The sequence below is a fragment of the Atractosteus spatula genome, chromosome 9, assembly GCF_055471065.1.
Source record: "Atractosteus spatula isolate fAtrSpa1 chromosome 9, fAtrSpa1.hap1, whole genome shotgun sequence".
Taxonomy (NCBI): Eukaryota; Metazoa; Chordata; class Actinopteri; order Semionotiformes; family Lepisosteidae; genus Atractosteus; species Atractosteus spatula.
Window position 1 is genome coordinate 8813118 of NC_142714.1, and position 13646 is coordinate 8826763.

A 13646-nucleotide genomic window follows, 5' to 3' on the forward strand; every position below is an offset into this window, starting at 1 on the left:
ACTTACATCTGCAACTCTGTTCACATCTAACTGAATTACCTGAGAATCAGCTCTAATATCATTAGTGTTCATCATAATAATAGTGTTGTTTTTTAATTGGTTTATTGGTATGCTTTGTCTGTGTAAACAACTTCTTACATTGTGAAAACGCTCTTCATACTTTCACCTAGGCAGAGAGAGTAAGTGGGCTTTTTCTGGGGTTTTGAGGCAACTTTGTATTCCTGAATGTTTTTGTTAAAAGTTTCCACGTCATGTGACTTCCAGTTGCGAGTCACTTACATCGATCTTACCAGAAACCACATCAGACGCAGTGAAGACAACTGAGATAAAGTCTCACAGAGGCACAGAAGTGTAACAGAGGGAGAGGGAGAGAGAGCGAGAGAGAGCGAGAGAATTATTCATTAAGTGCAGCAGGCGAAGTGAGGCGGACGGGAGCAGTTCAGCACACACACAGACACAGAGAAAGCAGAAGTGGAGAGTTCTGTGAGCTTACAGAGACATAGTCTGCTATGGCACAGGGTTCTGACAGTAATGACACAAGTTTCACCAGATCACCGTCACCAGGCAGCAAGCAGGTAAAGAACACTCTTTTATTTCTATTATTGCTAGCAAACATATCGTAGCCAGAGCTTTCACCAGCATAGATGAAGGAAAACAGCTGTGCAAGTGGCTACAGGAGAACAGTTCCCTCAAGATACTAACGGAGAATTTAAGATGGTCTCTGTTATGCAGATGCTCTGTGTGTATCCATGCACAATAAACTTGTGTTGGAACAATTTTGAAAGTCTGAAAGAAACATTCTTTCTGTATCTTCCTTGTGAATGACGTATTTCAGCCACACTTAAGGTTTTCTTAATCCCGGTAGTGTTTCTGTTTTCAGAGACAGGTTCAACACAATGCTGTAGCAAAGACAGCCAGACATCCCCCTCTAAGTTTTATAGTCCTTTCAACACGTGTGGTGATCAGGCACTGGCAGGCTGTGTTATGTGTGCCAGTCAACTGTGTGCAGGATGTCCGCTCTCAAGGTTGAACACCCAGAGACTTTAACCCTTTTAAGGAAGAGAATGGTTCTCTGTCGTAGCGTCAACTCCAATGTCTGCAACTGACTGATAAGTTATTAATGGTGCTGAGTAAACGTTACAGTCAAATTTTATAGATGCAACAGTGATATGTCACTTTAAGTGTGTTGCACTTGCAAAAAGTGGTGTTCAGAGGTATGAAAAAGGATGCTTGTGTGTTTGTGATTGGTGAAGAGTTAATCCAGTGTATGGGAAGAGATGAGCGAACAAAGTTATAGAGGCCTCTTGGACATGATATTAGACATGGAGTTAATTAGAATGTAACTTCCTTGGGTATCGCCACATTGCACTTCAAGATGCAACATAGTTCGTACAGATTTTCCCTTTGCCTGGACTTTCCCCTGTCTTAAGGGGGCTGTTATGTTAACGTGAATGCAATACGTTCAACAGCCACTGTAAAAACACCGCATTACTTAATTCATTCCTGTCACTGTGTGTGTGGAGGGCATGTCTTGCATTTACATTTTTTTTAAGTTGCAGTCGGTGATCGAGTTATGTGGATCACATCTGGATGGAGTAAATGTTTCTCACTAATCTATGAAAGAAGACAAAATGCCACAGAGCAAGCACCTTTTGTGAGAAGAAACTCAAGTTTATTCATTTTGATACCTTTAAAACTGTAGCTTTCAGGACATGAAACAGGGTGTGTTCTGAGGAAATACTGATGAACTGGTAAAATCCCCTCATCATTAGCTGCTACCACAGAGCTGCGCAAGACACATGTGCACAAGCTCTCAGTGAATAACCGATCACTGACATAGAAAGTTGAACTCTGGATTGGTACTGGAAACAGAATTCACCCCCTTTAGTTTGAGAAAACTGCAAAACTGTGACCTCAGTACAAACCACCTTCAGCCCGTTTTTAATTGATGTAGTCAAAGCAGCTGAGACCTAATAACAAACTTGACTTAATGGGGATTATTTAAAATTTTTACATGTGGAGGAAGTGGAAATGTGCAGACAAAGGAACCAGTGAAACATTTTTATGTCTTCTGTCAAGCCTGAAAAGACTTTGTTAAAGTACTCCATGGGTAGCAGTGTCAAAACATGATTATTCTAAAAAACAGTAACAATAATATATAGAAATAGGTGTTACTCCCATGCTGAAAAGTAAAAAGAAACTTTACAGCTACAGGGATGGGGTATCCTTTTTCATTTTTAAGTGTCCTGTATCTGCATCTTTTTAAGTTGCATGCTATCACATCTCTTCTGTTCAGCCTCTTCATGATAAAAAAGACTGTTTGAATTTTACAGTTAGCAAATCTGAACAGTATGTATTATCATGAAGAGGTTGTGAAAAAGCATCTTAGCAACAGTATGTTAGTGAACTAAGCATCAGTAGAGATAACAATATCAACTGGGTGCACACATCCTATATTATAAATTATTAATGCTTTCATTTTCTTTTAGTGAATTAAACTTACCCATCTTTACATTTCTTAACCCAGTCCTTCCTACAGTTCTCCACTCTGCAGATTTTTTATCTTAGCACCACTTGACCCTTTCTGTGTTGTTCCTTTATTTCTGGTGGCTTTTTTCTGGAAGGATGGAGCTTGTTCTGGAAGTCTAGAGGGCTCCTACAATCACTGGTCCTGTCCTAGCAGTGGGTGATGAGCAGTACATTCTACATTGCCTGGAAGACTTCTGGGGTTCTTCAGATAGCCTGTTAGTAGAGGGGAATCATTTTAACAACCCCAAGTGCCTCACTTTGCATGAGGCTTGAGCTATTCTAATCTTCCCCATATTTATATATGAGTGTCTAAAAAAGCTCACACAAGGCTTTAGTTAAATTTCTCTTTGTCTTTCTTTCACTCAGCCTCATTCCAACGACTGGTGTATTACTCATTAACTGCTTTCAGGCACTCAACATAATCTGATAAGTGTTTTCTCTTTCATACAGTTGACTCAGTGTTATACAGAAATCCAATTTTCTTCTCTCAGCATGTATGGTAGAAATACAGCACTGTATTTTCTTTCTAAGAAACACAGTCTGTCCAGATCAGATCTTTTGAGGTGGCTAGATGCCTTTTTCAGTGTAAGGTTGCACAAGACAGGTTATGAAAATAGCCTTCTGCACTTTCCCTCCTATGCATAGTCACCATGTTTTGTGGCATGTACTGTATAGCCAAAAGTTTTAAATATCTTTTTAAGATTAATACAGAAATGATAAAAAAGTAGGGTTCTGATCATAGAAATAAGTGTTGTAGGATCTATTTTAGCTTGGGTATGTTTAAGTTGCTATTGACTTTAAACAATTTTGTCAAAGATAATGCAGGGCGTCCACATGTCAGCTTTCAACAGCAACACATCACAGATCAGCGACAAGATGCACTTGATTTCATTCCGTTCTTCACTTTAAGATTCAGCTCTCTCAGGGGATCTTTCATCTTTGACTCTGTCCTGCAGGACTCCTCCGACGATGTGAAGAAGGTGATCAGGAGGGAGAAGAATCGCATTGCAGCTCAAAAGAGCAGGATGAGACAGACACAGAAAGCAGACAGTTTGCATCTGGTGAGGAATTTAAGTGAATAGCTCCTTAACTGCAGCCCACATCTGGTCAGTCTTCTCAGCACCTCAGAGTGATAACATGCTAGGGTGGGTGAAACAATCCACACAGCCTTCGGGTCCCGAGGGATGTACGAAACACCACAGCGACTTGGTCATAATATTCCGAACTTACTGTGTGAATGCATAATCTATGAGTACATGTATCTTCTGAAACCACTGCATGTACACATGTGAATAGGCATGCAGATCACCCGCATGTGTAGTCTGTGGCACACCCCGCTAGGCATCTTTTAAATAGGTCGCAGTAAAGAGGTGGGGTCCATCCTGGTATACACACTCGGGAACCACAATGGGGTTTGTGCACATTGTGGGGAGATGGTACAGAAGATCATCACTCATTGGCAGAAGTCGTTACTTCAGGGTTGGAAGAAGATTAGGTCTGCTGAGCTTCACACTGGATTTCTGACTACGTCATGTAACTATTCCCCAAAATACTAAAGAGAAAATTAACCTTGATCAGACAGACTGCCCAGCGAAACAAAGTGGGCAAATCAGAAAGGACCTATGGGAAAATCTCAGCAAAAGCTAGGAGTGCAAGACATCATGCTGCGATGCATCATTCTGACAGCTCCTGTTGTGTTCTTAACTGGGAACAGATATTCTGTACTTACAGTATTCAACAGACTTTTGCATTAATTAATCAAGTGCGGGTGAGCTCATCACGAAGCACAAGCCGGAGGTAGAAGACATCAATTCTGAGAAGGCGTATGAAAAATAAGGGCGGCTCCGAAATAAGCAAAAATATATTTTTGTTTGTGATCATTTAAAATTGTAGATTTTGGCTGACTATGTAAATGTGACTGACCTGTGGACGTTAGTGAACAGGAAGCTGATGAATGATATGTGAATTCAGAAAAGAGAAATCAGTGCAGTGAAGAGCTGCAGCTGCAGTTAGCTATATGTGGATGAGCTCTGTAACTTCCTTGAGAGGATGGGAAAATTGTAATGTACTGTGTTTCTGGTAAGAATAGTGCACGCAGCAATAATATTGCCTAGCCAGGCCAGTGACAATGGTTGTGCTCAGTTTTAATTGCCGCCTGTTGACTTTCATTTAAAACTGTTGTGGCTGTTCATTGACGAGGTGCACAATTTAGCGGCTGTATAGTTCTGAGTCATCAACTTTCACAAGGAAGAAAATGAATTACGCAGAAAGAACTATTTCTGGTGTAGGCCTGATTAGAATTAATACTAACTGTACTGAAGGGAAATGAGCGTCTCCGCTCTTTAATTGACACGAAACTCTTGGAAGGGAAACCAGTAACCCAATGTGAGTTATTGCCTTAATTGACTTAAAAACAGATATCAGCAGTTAAGAAATCAGCTCAGGGAAATAATCTTATACTTGAACAATGCACTGCTACCTTAATGTAAAGACTGAAAGGTGTTCCATTTGTTTCTGTTACTGCAGTTTAGCATTGCCTAAAAATGTCAGAGTTTTCATATTGTTAAATTACTTGTGTTAAACATAGAAGCTGTATTCAAATAACTTCTTCCTATGAGCTTTTCCCTCGAGCCTGCAATACCTTCTTTAAGTCTCCAGTCAGAGATGAGGGAAGCATCATGCACATACTGTAGCTGTGTCCCTCCTAATTTACAATTTAAGGAGTATTACAGCAAGATGACGCTCACAATGTGTCCTTTCTGCAGTCTGCTTCAGTGAACAGAAATACTACATGAGTGTATAAAACAGTGGGTCTTTTTGACCATCTGATCTAAACCTTAAGCATCTCTTCAAGCCTCCTGCAGGCTGTCAGACACAGCAGATGACATTCCTGGGAGGGCCGAGAAAAGTTTATCTTCATTGCCAGTTTACCAGGTACACACCATCCCCACCAGTGAAAGAGATCACTGGTGATTTCAACAAAAATGTTGCAACAAGAATGTTAAAGCTATGCGAAAGGCTTAGCCTATTGCTTAAAGACCCAGAAAGCAACAGATGGGCTATTTAGTTCTAGCTATTTTCAGTTATGGTTACCACTGCCTACGAACCTGTTATGCTAGCATGGATGCAAGCAACCTTGCACTTTCATAAGCTGCTAAAAAATGTAAAAGTTCTGTTTTACTGTTTCTAGCTAAAAAGCCTTCATGCTTACTGAGACCATATGGCCTTCGACCATCGAATAACATCAGCAGGCCTTCTGTGAGGTCTGCTTTCTGCTCTATCCTCATGTGCCAGGCAAAGGGACAGCTCCACAGTCATGCTACTCTAAAGGAAAAACTTCTAACTGTACTGTGCTGTACTGATAGATACTGTGTGCTGAAATCCACACAACCAATTTTACATTTCCCGGTTGCAGAGAAGGGACATACAAATCCTCCAAATTATTTCAGTAGCTTTCAGTCCACATTAAGATCAGATCAGAAATTGACTTTAGAACAAACACGAAATGTATCAGTATTTTACATGAATTTTGGAAAGACTAATGGAGTGCATATAGGACTGATCTGAACAAAATTGATGTTAGTCAATGGACACATAAAATGAATAACAAAAGTGAGCTTTGCCAGTTATTTTAGCCATGGAATATTATAGTTTTTCTGTAGTGATATATCATACCTATTCCCTATAATGTAAAATACCATATCTGATATACCCGATATTCCACTAGTTCTTCTTTAAGAGTTATTCCTTGCCCGAGCACCACTGATAAATCTCATCTTTTACCCAAATAAATAGGCCTGCTTTTACACGTTAACGTCAATGTTCTCTTTTTAAACCCCTTTTCAGATTTCTCCTTGCCTGTGCCATTCAGCTTCAGAACATAAGAAAGGTAACAAACCAGAGGAGCCCAGTTAGCAGATAATTGCTCAGGGGATCTCATCTAGCAGCTTTTTGAAAGAAGCCAGGGCATCGGCTTCAACAACATGGCTGCATAGCCTTTTGCATACTACCACAATCCTTTTACGTCAAGAAGCGTCTTGTCTTCTCAAGCGTAAAAGCACTTCTGTGTAGTTTCCACGTATGACCTCTAGTTCTTGTTTCACTGAAGTATCTTGTAGATACCGAAGATGTCCGTTGGGTTGACTTCATCAGTGCCTGTGAGGATTCTGAACACTTGGATCACAGACCCTTGAGTTCTTCGCTGTTGGAGACCAAAAGGGTTCAGCGCTTCTGACCTGCCACTTAGCACTCTCTTCCATTCTGAAGGACTCCCCTGAATTTACGCTATCGTATCGTTGTCGAATGATCTCTGAACAGGCCACTCTAGAGCCAGTCTAATCTTTTGCTGGAAACGGCACTGCATATCGTCCCTAACCGTGTAGAAAAGTGGATGCAGGTCTTCCGTTAAGAAGCTGGGAAAGTAGTGCCTTTTCATATTATGAAACGGAGTGGACCAGCATTTGTCTGTTCACTCTAGTCTGTGGTTTCGGTTTCACCGCTGCACATGATAAACAGGAAGAACCCAGTCTGTTTTTTCCCTATCGGTGACACGTTTCCTGTCAGAACTGTGGTTTTTCTGCTTATTTTTTCTTCAATGAAAATACTCTTAATCTAGTAGTGGGCAGATCAGAATGTGAAGCTATCATTTCTGGTAACAAGCAAGCGACAGCTGCCTATTTAAACGAGTGACGTGTATGCAGTCTGTCAGCGGGGCTTGCCCTGGGCCTTGTTTACAGTAAGTCAGTGGTGTGGTACAGCCTTCCTGAGCTGTACTAGGCTACTGGCAGAGTACACTGGAACCTTTTTGTTTTTCCTACAGTTCAGGAGGAAAAATAACCACCAACATCCTCTGCATTGGCTGTGGTTGTGTGCAACAACTGATATTTGCCCCTAGAAATCTTCCATTCAGAGAGCATCATGCTGACCTATGGTGTAGAAGAGGCATTGCATCACCAATGAGAATACAGTTCTGCAAAAGTACTGCTGTTTTTATGACATTTTATTATTGTTGTTTCTATTTTAAGGAATCCCTTTTTATGATAATAAATAAAACAAACAAAAAAACATCCTGGTGAAAATTCATCTGATTACTAATACCTAAGCATTCTTGATGCACTGTCATCACCCAGATCCTGGATTTATGAAACACACAACAATGTAGCACAGGTGGACAGCAACACACACAGAATTACCTTGCAGTGCTTTAGTTCACCTCTCCAGTCTTTAATTGTAGGACAGGAAGTGATAGAAGATTTAGTCAGTAATGATAAACTCTTTATCCTCCTTTGTTCATCTCTCGGGGGCTTGTAACTGTAAATGAACTTCTGGAGGTCTTAAGGAGGCTTCAGCCATCTTTGATGGGGCCCCGCCATTGCTGTTTTTGTCTTTCCAGGAGAGCGAGAATCTGGAGAAGGAGAACGCGGCTCTGCGCAAGGAAGTGCAGAGGCTGACCGAAGAGGCCAAACATCTGTCCACGGTGCTGAGCAACCACGAGCCCTTCTGCTCCGCCCTGAGCTCCCAGCCCTCCGAAATACTCTACTCGCCCCACGGCGCCTTTCACCAACCCCACATCACCTCGCCGCGCTTTCAGCACTGACGGCGACTGAGGCGTGGGGGGTGGGGCTGTCGACCTGCTGTCCTGTTAAGGGTCGTTGTGAATGAAGATGTGTTGAGTATGTAGTTTGTGCCGACTATGCCGAGTCAATCCCCACCTGCCCCGTCCTCTTTCGTCTTAAATAGCCCGCGCCTCTTAATGGAGCTGAGCGCACCTCCGGAGCGCGTCCCTCAGGTTAGAAAAGGTGATCCCTAGCCTCGTCGTTTACAGCACGTTTTCGTGTAAATCTGTGCTAACGAGCCATGACTTTGTGCTTGAGGAAAAAAACAACCACAGGAAAGATGCTTATTGTCGTAATCCTTGACTTTAAAGGGCGATTATGAAACCGACTTTCCTAGGTACGGGTAAAAATGACAATATGAACCTACCTATATCTAGTATTTTGGTGTTGTTTTGTGTTCGTTTTTAAGTTAACACTTTATTCCAATCAAACGAGCAATAGCGACTTGACTGCTTAACATGTTACGGATTTTTAAATGTAACTGATCTTTCCTTGAAAATGAATGTATACAACGTTTTAACTGAGAGACCAACATGCGCTGTGCGTACTTCTTTCAAGATGTCACTGTTAGTAGTGTATTTGGATGTCGCCCGCTGTTGTTTATTTTTTTTGTACTCTGCCCCCTAGTGGTAGCATGTTTTCCGTTCTGGACTTTGAATCCGTTTAGTTTTGTAGTGAGGTAAACAAAGGTATTCAGTACCTTGAGAACAGTGAGCTATGGTACAGACCGGGGAAAATTCTCTTTGCGAGGGTGCACACATCCACACAGCTGACTGCCACGGTAATTCATTATGCCATAGATACTCCATACATGTAAGCTTTTTGTGTGTAAAATTTAAAAACGTAAACTGTGTCAGTGGACAGTTTGGACAGAGATCGTTTTTTTCTGAATGTTGCATTCATCATAAAAGAATGTTTGATAGAGAAACGTAATTTAAAATAATGTCGACTCATTCTATTTTTGAATACGCGACAGTAAATTTTAAGCTCTGCTAGTAAAGAAAATACTGTATTTTGTATTAAAGCCTACCTCTCCTCCATCCGTTGTAGGACAGAAAAGGTAAATATTGAGCTGCAGTTGTTACCTCTGAACGTAGAAAACTGCGGAAAGATTTTTGCGATACCTGGAATATTTTACGAGATGCGCGTTTTGATTTTGCAAAACTAACGTGAATAGCAGTATCCAGTTGGACATACAAGTCCTTGACATTTATATTACTTTTGTAGACCTCTATTTTTTTAGAAAAAACTTTTGTCACATGTTGTGTTTTATTCCTAGGGCTTGTGTCCATTAAGGACATGATGTCTGAGGTCTTGATATCATCGTGATACAGATGAAAACTAGACTGCTATCTTATCTACCAAATCGCCAGTACTTGGTCTTCACATTTTCCCCCATCAATAAGCGACTTACATTTGTTCAAAATCCAGAAAACTCGAAGTTTTCTTTAGCTAAGTATCGTAAGACCTGGAAAACATCACATCCTAAGGAGTAATATTCTGCTCACTTTTACAAACAAGGTCATTTTAAGATTTAAGTGTCATATTTATTTCGATGTCTGTATCCGCTCAAATGAATGTGGGAGTTGTAGTTTTACAGCCTTTTGTATATACACGCTTTTATTATTTTGTCCAGAAGATAATTGATTTTTATTTTTGTTAAAAGCAAACAAAAAAAAAGACTTTGGAATTTATTTTTTTTGTTTTGTTCTTTCTGTACAAAGCAGCATGTTTAAATATACTGCCACCACGACACAGTGGAGAAAATCCTTAATTTTTCTCTGAAAAATTTAAAATGCTGCTGCTTAGACATGGTTGCAAAAGTAGTTAAGAGGTTTATGTATACTGTATACTGAAAATGTATTTATAGAAAGCCCGTGATTGTTCGTCAGATGTCGCTCTATACCGTCAGGTGAACTCAGTGCCAGTATTCCGTTTTGATTGTCTAACAAATATGAATGTATTTTTATAGTGTTTATGAGCATAAAAATCTTTTATTTTGCTGAGGTAACATTTACGTTTAAATATTTCAAAACATTGTGATAAATGAAAACTAAATGACATTTTGTATTTGCGGCTTGTGGTTTTCAAAATAAAGCTGAAATAAAGGAAAACAGCTCCACCTGGAGGTTGATTTCAGTAGACCAAAACACGATTTCGTCGCAAGAGGAAAATTAGCTTAGCATTGATTAGCAAGGATTGAAAGACACTGTTTAAGCATTCTCTATTGATGAAACATTTTTCATCGGTTTTCTTTGAAAGCAGCGCTTTTCAGCATTGTCCTAGTCTTTTATTTTCACAACACCTGTCACTATCACGTGTGTCTCCCCTACATAGACACCTCAGGAGAAGAGAACAGCAATAGCACATTGATAAGGAAATGATCCACGTCGCTTTGGAAAATATTAAAATGTTTTTTACAATGATTAAAATGTATTTTGCTAGTAAGTCACCGATCTGACTGGTTATTGCTTGCTTGTCATAGGACCACCAGCCGCCACAGATGACTTAAAATCCCATTCGTTTGCTATGATAAGGTAAACCACGTGTTTCGATGACAATCTACTACTAAAAATGCAACTAAAGCGAGTTCTCTCACGTGTGCAGTGGCTATTAAAGTTCTTGCCACAGGAGAACTGTAGAAGGATTTAGAGGATAACAGCTATGGATGCCGCATGTGTTGATCATTTCTGTCTGGCGAACTGAATGCAGCGTTTCTCTAAATGGGCAAAGGCTGAACACAAATGGAAAAAAAAAGGGACAAAACAAACTTGACTTAATTGAATAAAATAGCAGGCCTGCCCTTTACCGGAACTGGGAAACAAAAAAACAACACAATTTTTCTGTGAAAATACCTCTTTAAATCTTTTTTTTTTACTTAAAAAAACACGTTTGCACATTTTGTTTTACACAATGTGTACTAGTCACCAGAGGAGTGTGACAAAGGACATTTTCAGATCATCGCCGCTTAATCTTCAGTTTCATAAGATAAAGTCTACCAAAGTACAGCAGCGGGATAGGCGCTGTAAGCAAATTCACCTCGAGGCAGTGAGCATGCCGACGAGGCAGCGCTTAACTTCATCATCTGAAAGAATGAAGTGAACTGACAGTGTGGTACAAACTGATGCGCAGGGTCTTATTTTAGCTTGATTTCCGAGATCCAGAATTTCAGTGCATTGGCGCGTTGGTTGGAGCTGTCGCGGTCTTCCTTCTGCAAATCGTCCCGAGTACTTAACTGCAAATGGGACCGAGCCCCCTGTAATTTGACGAAATTGACGAAAGTCTACGAGCTAACAAGTCAATGCATTCCATTAGTTCGGAGGGAATCATTTGAACGGACTACGAAAAGGAAAACAAGGCAATCTAATCTCCATTCGTTGAGATCTCTACAATTATTATTGAAATATATTTTCGATACACTGTGGATTTTTAGGATTTTGCAACTGCTCTCAGTGTAACCTATCTGTTGTACACAGTCTATTTTCCCTGTCTTGTATATTTGCCTAATGAAAAATCTATTCATTTCTAAGTATATTACAGATAAGGATAACTCCAGCTTCTGAGCTCAGAGCGACGTCTTTTAACAACTATTGGTTAAAGTTCGCAGGGTGGAGTCTGCACACCACGTGGTTGTAGGAAGCCGGCGTTTACATTGGAGGCCGGAGCAGGACCGCTCTGAAGTTTGAAGATTTATTTTTTTTTTTCTGACGGGATTTGGATTAGTAAGGCTGTGTCTTTTTGTTACTTTCAGTCCCTAAAAGGATCAGCATGGCGCAACACAACTGTAATGATGACTTACCATCATCATGTGGCTCCGATTTCTGCATTATAAGGAAGTCCTGAAAAGTTTCACCTTTGTCATAAAGTTGCCAAGCTGGTCCTTTTTTTAAGATTAGGTTTGCGTTTTTGGTAACAAAGTACGTACTGTTCTTCAAACAAACCGAACGTATTGTTTTTAAGCCGCAATATCGGGTAGCTAATATGTAAAAAAAACTCGTTATTTAGCCACAGAAGAAACTGAAGTGCACACGCACGTGACTTTTTTCCCCAAAAGGAGAACTGCTGGTTTTACTGAAGATCAAAGGATCTGACGGGTAACAAAACAACGAGTTTATCTTCGGGTTTATGTCGGACCTTGATTCTCACGACCGATATCTTCTTTCCCGTTTGCTCAACCGGTGTGCAGTAAAACGTCTAGCATGAGATAAATGTGTATCTCCTAACGGCCGTGGTGTTCTTTCTCAGAGAGACATTCATAGAAAATACTACGGGGCTCTTCCTGAAAAGGTTTCCGGGTCCCAGAAATCAAGGGAAAAAAAAAATCGAACTGACCGAGAAACATGAACGAGACGCCTGCCTTTAAGAGTGTCGAGATTAACGACGAGAAAGATGCTTCGGATCTGGAAAAAGCTAAAATCATGCATGACCCCAAACCTCCGGCTGAGATCCAGAAACTCCCCAATGGGAACGAGGACGGCTCCCTAGCTACCCACCTGTACCGAAGGCGATGGTTCATCGTCTGTCTGTTCATTCTTACTCTCTCTGCAATGCGTTCCAGTGGATCCAGTACGGCATCATCAACAACATCTTCATGAAGTTCTACAACGTGGACTCCTTCACCATCGACTGGATGTCCATGATCTACATGCTGACCTACATCCCTTTCATATTCCCCGTTACGTGGCTCTTGGATAAGAAGGGGCTGCGGGTCATAGCTCTGGCCGGGTCCGCCCTGAACTGCGTGGGGACGTGGATCAAGGTGGCGAGCGTCAGACCCGACCTGTTTGGGGTGACGATGTTGGGACAGTTCACCTGCTCGCTGGCCCAGGTCTTCATTCTCGGGATGCCGTCCCGGATTGCCTCGGTGTGGTTCGGCTCGCGTGAAGTCTCCACGGCGTGCTCCATCGGAGTCTTTGGAAACCAGGCAAGTACCCCCGAGAGACGACATAGGCAATTAAGTACCCTTGTATATCCTCCAGAATTGATTCTAAAAGTCGCAACCAACTTCATCTGAATACATCGTCAGAACCTCATTCTTAATTCTCGGTGTTCCTTCTTCACCGTAGGATAGCAGGTTGACGCTTAATGTGCATTAACAAGTTTCAGTATTGCAGTTTCAAAACACGCTTTCTCTGCCACTGCAAGTTGTGTTATTGATTTTCTTTGAAAAACAACAACTCATTGCTTCTTATTTGTGCTACACGTAACATAACCGAAATCGAGGGTTCGTGGGGGTGTAGTCACAGTGAAGAAATGTATGATTAACATTGGACGGTTTATTAAATGTGGACTGTGAAGGCGATTTAAACTGCTCGATTTTCAAAAGCAGAGACAGGTAATATGTTTTTTTCTGTTTAGTGCAGATACGCAAAGGAGTTATCTAAGAGCACGGTGACTTGATATTCATTGTTAATATTAACACGAATCTCCAGAAGGTTTGGAGTGCCAATGTTTCAAATTAATTTAGGGAATGGGCTGATGCAGGGTACTGGTGTTAAGAAC

General features: G+C 41.0%; 2 protein-coding genes across 2 annotated transcripts in view; both read left to right on the forward strand.

Moving 5' to 3' along the window:
* The first annotated feature begins 353 nt into the window (after nt 1–353).
* Nucleotides 354–10258, forward strand: batf (basic leucine zipper ATF-like transcription factor). The gene is made up of 3 exons (XM_088925920.1): nt 354–575; nt 3486–3590; nt 7922–10258. Exons 1-3 carry the CDS (start codon nt 510–512, stop codon nt 8123–8125), a joined length of 375 nt encoding a protein of 124 aa, XP_088782046.1. The 5' UTR covers nt 354–509; the 3' UTR covers nt 8126–10258.
* A 1510-nt stretch (nt 10259–11768) lies between these two features.
* The window catches only part of LOC148828094 (choline/ethanolamine transporter flvcr2a-like), a 36733-nt gene continuing 34855 nt past the window's right edge, over nt 11769–13646 (forward strand). Inside the window, 2 exon segments of the mRNA XM_088925917.1 lie at nt 11769–12674; nt 12677–13068. Coding sequence (XP_088782043.1) covers nt 12485–12674; nt 12677–13068 — 582 coding nt within the window. The 5' untranslated portion in view covers nt 11769–12484.

Coding starts and splice junctions, on each gene's coding strand:
- batf (XM_088925920.1), top strand. CDS start 510: ATGGCACAGGGTTCTGACAGTAATGACACAAGTTTCACCAGATCACCG. Junction 576..3,485: donor CGTCACCAGGCAGCAAGCAG/GTAAAGAACACT, acceptor TCTGTCCTGCAG/GACTCCTCCGACGATGTGAA. Junction 3,591..7,921: donor AAGCAGACAGTTTGCATCTG/GTGAGGAATTTA, acceptor TTGTCTTTCCAG/GAGAGCGAGAATCTGGAGAA.